At 39.1% G+C, this 1,184-nt stretch overlaps 1 protein-coding gene across 1 annotated transcript in view; it reads left to right on the top strand.

The window, feature by feature from the left end:
- Nucleotides 1-1,184, top strand: part of AP2B1 (adaptor related protein complex 2 subunit beta 1) — a 171,184-nt gene that overhangs the window by 19,330 nt on the left and 150,670 nt on the right. The window contains exon 4 of the mRNA XM_007947936.1: nt 569-814. Coding sequence (XP_007946127.1) covers nt 569-814 — 246 coding nt within the window. The remainder of the gene's footprint in view (nt 1-568; nt 815-1,184) is intronic.

Raw genomic sequence — 1,184 nt, 5'->3', positions numbered from 1 at the left:
TTCTATAGCTAGGAAGCACTTTGGTAGTAAAGAAGAGTGCACATTAGGGGGAGGAGATAAGATGGTATCCGGCTGATACACTCCACCCAAACCACATGCAATAAAGAGACCCAAAAAACTGAGTGAAACATGTAGAGATGATAATCCTGGAACTCTGAGCATCAAATGATGGAATAAAGAATTGGATTAAACAGATTGGAAAGGGAGACAGAGAATGCACATTAATGAGGAGCTTACAGGGCCCTCTTTGACGCTTGACTCTAGGGATTTATTTCAGGCCCTAACCAACTTCTATGTCCTCGTTTGCTTTCTTAGCTGTAGGATCTAGACTTTTCTTTTTTTTCTGTGTCTCTCGTTACTTGGGGACTGAAACAGTCTTTCTAATGCCTCATTTTTTTCCTGCATCTGAATATAAGCCAAAGGCCTTTTTAGGGCACGTTTGTAGCTACAAAAAGAATAGAATGGGAGATTTGTGGTTTGATATAAAATGCAACTTCTAAATTAATGTCATATTCTTTTGTGAATTATGTAGACTATACACTTAGTTGTTGATGATTGATTTCTGTAGGACTGTGAAGATCCTAATCCATTGATTCGGGCTTTGGCAGTCAGAACCATGGGCTGCATCCGGGTGGACAAGATTACAGAATATCTCTGTGAGCCTCTCCGCAAGTGCTTAAAGGATGAAGACCCCTATGTTCGCAAAACAGCGGCAGTCTGTGTAGCAAAGCTCCATGATATCAATGCCCAAATGGTAGAAGATCAGGGATTCCTGGATTCTCTGCGAGATCTCATAGCAGATTCAAATCCAATGGTAAGAAGCTTCTGCTTTTATGAAGAGCATTATGTAAAATGGGTCCCTTTTAAAGGCATGTTTAAAACAAGCCTTGACTTTGGGACATTGACCAATAAGTAGTTGTAGGACACATGATTTCTGTGTGTATCCTATGTGGTTCTGAGGTGAGATCCAAGTGCTAAAAGGATCTCAAAGCAATCCTCTTGTATTTGCTCAGAAACAAATCATCAACACTTTCATCATTTTCTTCAGGAGGTCTTGCCTTAAATTTATACCTGGTTTGTTTGTTGTTGTTTTAAAGATTATTTTTTCAGATAGATGTTTGTAGTATTTTCTGGTGGTCTGGGAATGGGCACTGAATGAAAATCATCTTTATTGCCTAATTATT

This window comes from Orycteropus afer, unplaced genomic scaffold, assembly GCF_000298275.1.
Source record: "Orycteropus afer afer isolate SDZICR_OR568_19922 unplaced genomic scaffold, OryAfe1.0 scaffold00196, whole genome shotgun sequence".
NCBI lineage: Eukaryota > Metazoa > Chordata > Mammalia > Tubulidentata > Orycteropodidae > Orycteropus > Orycteropus afer.
This window is presented reverse-complemented; position numbering and strand designations above follow the sequence as displayed.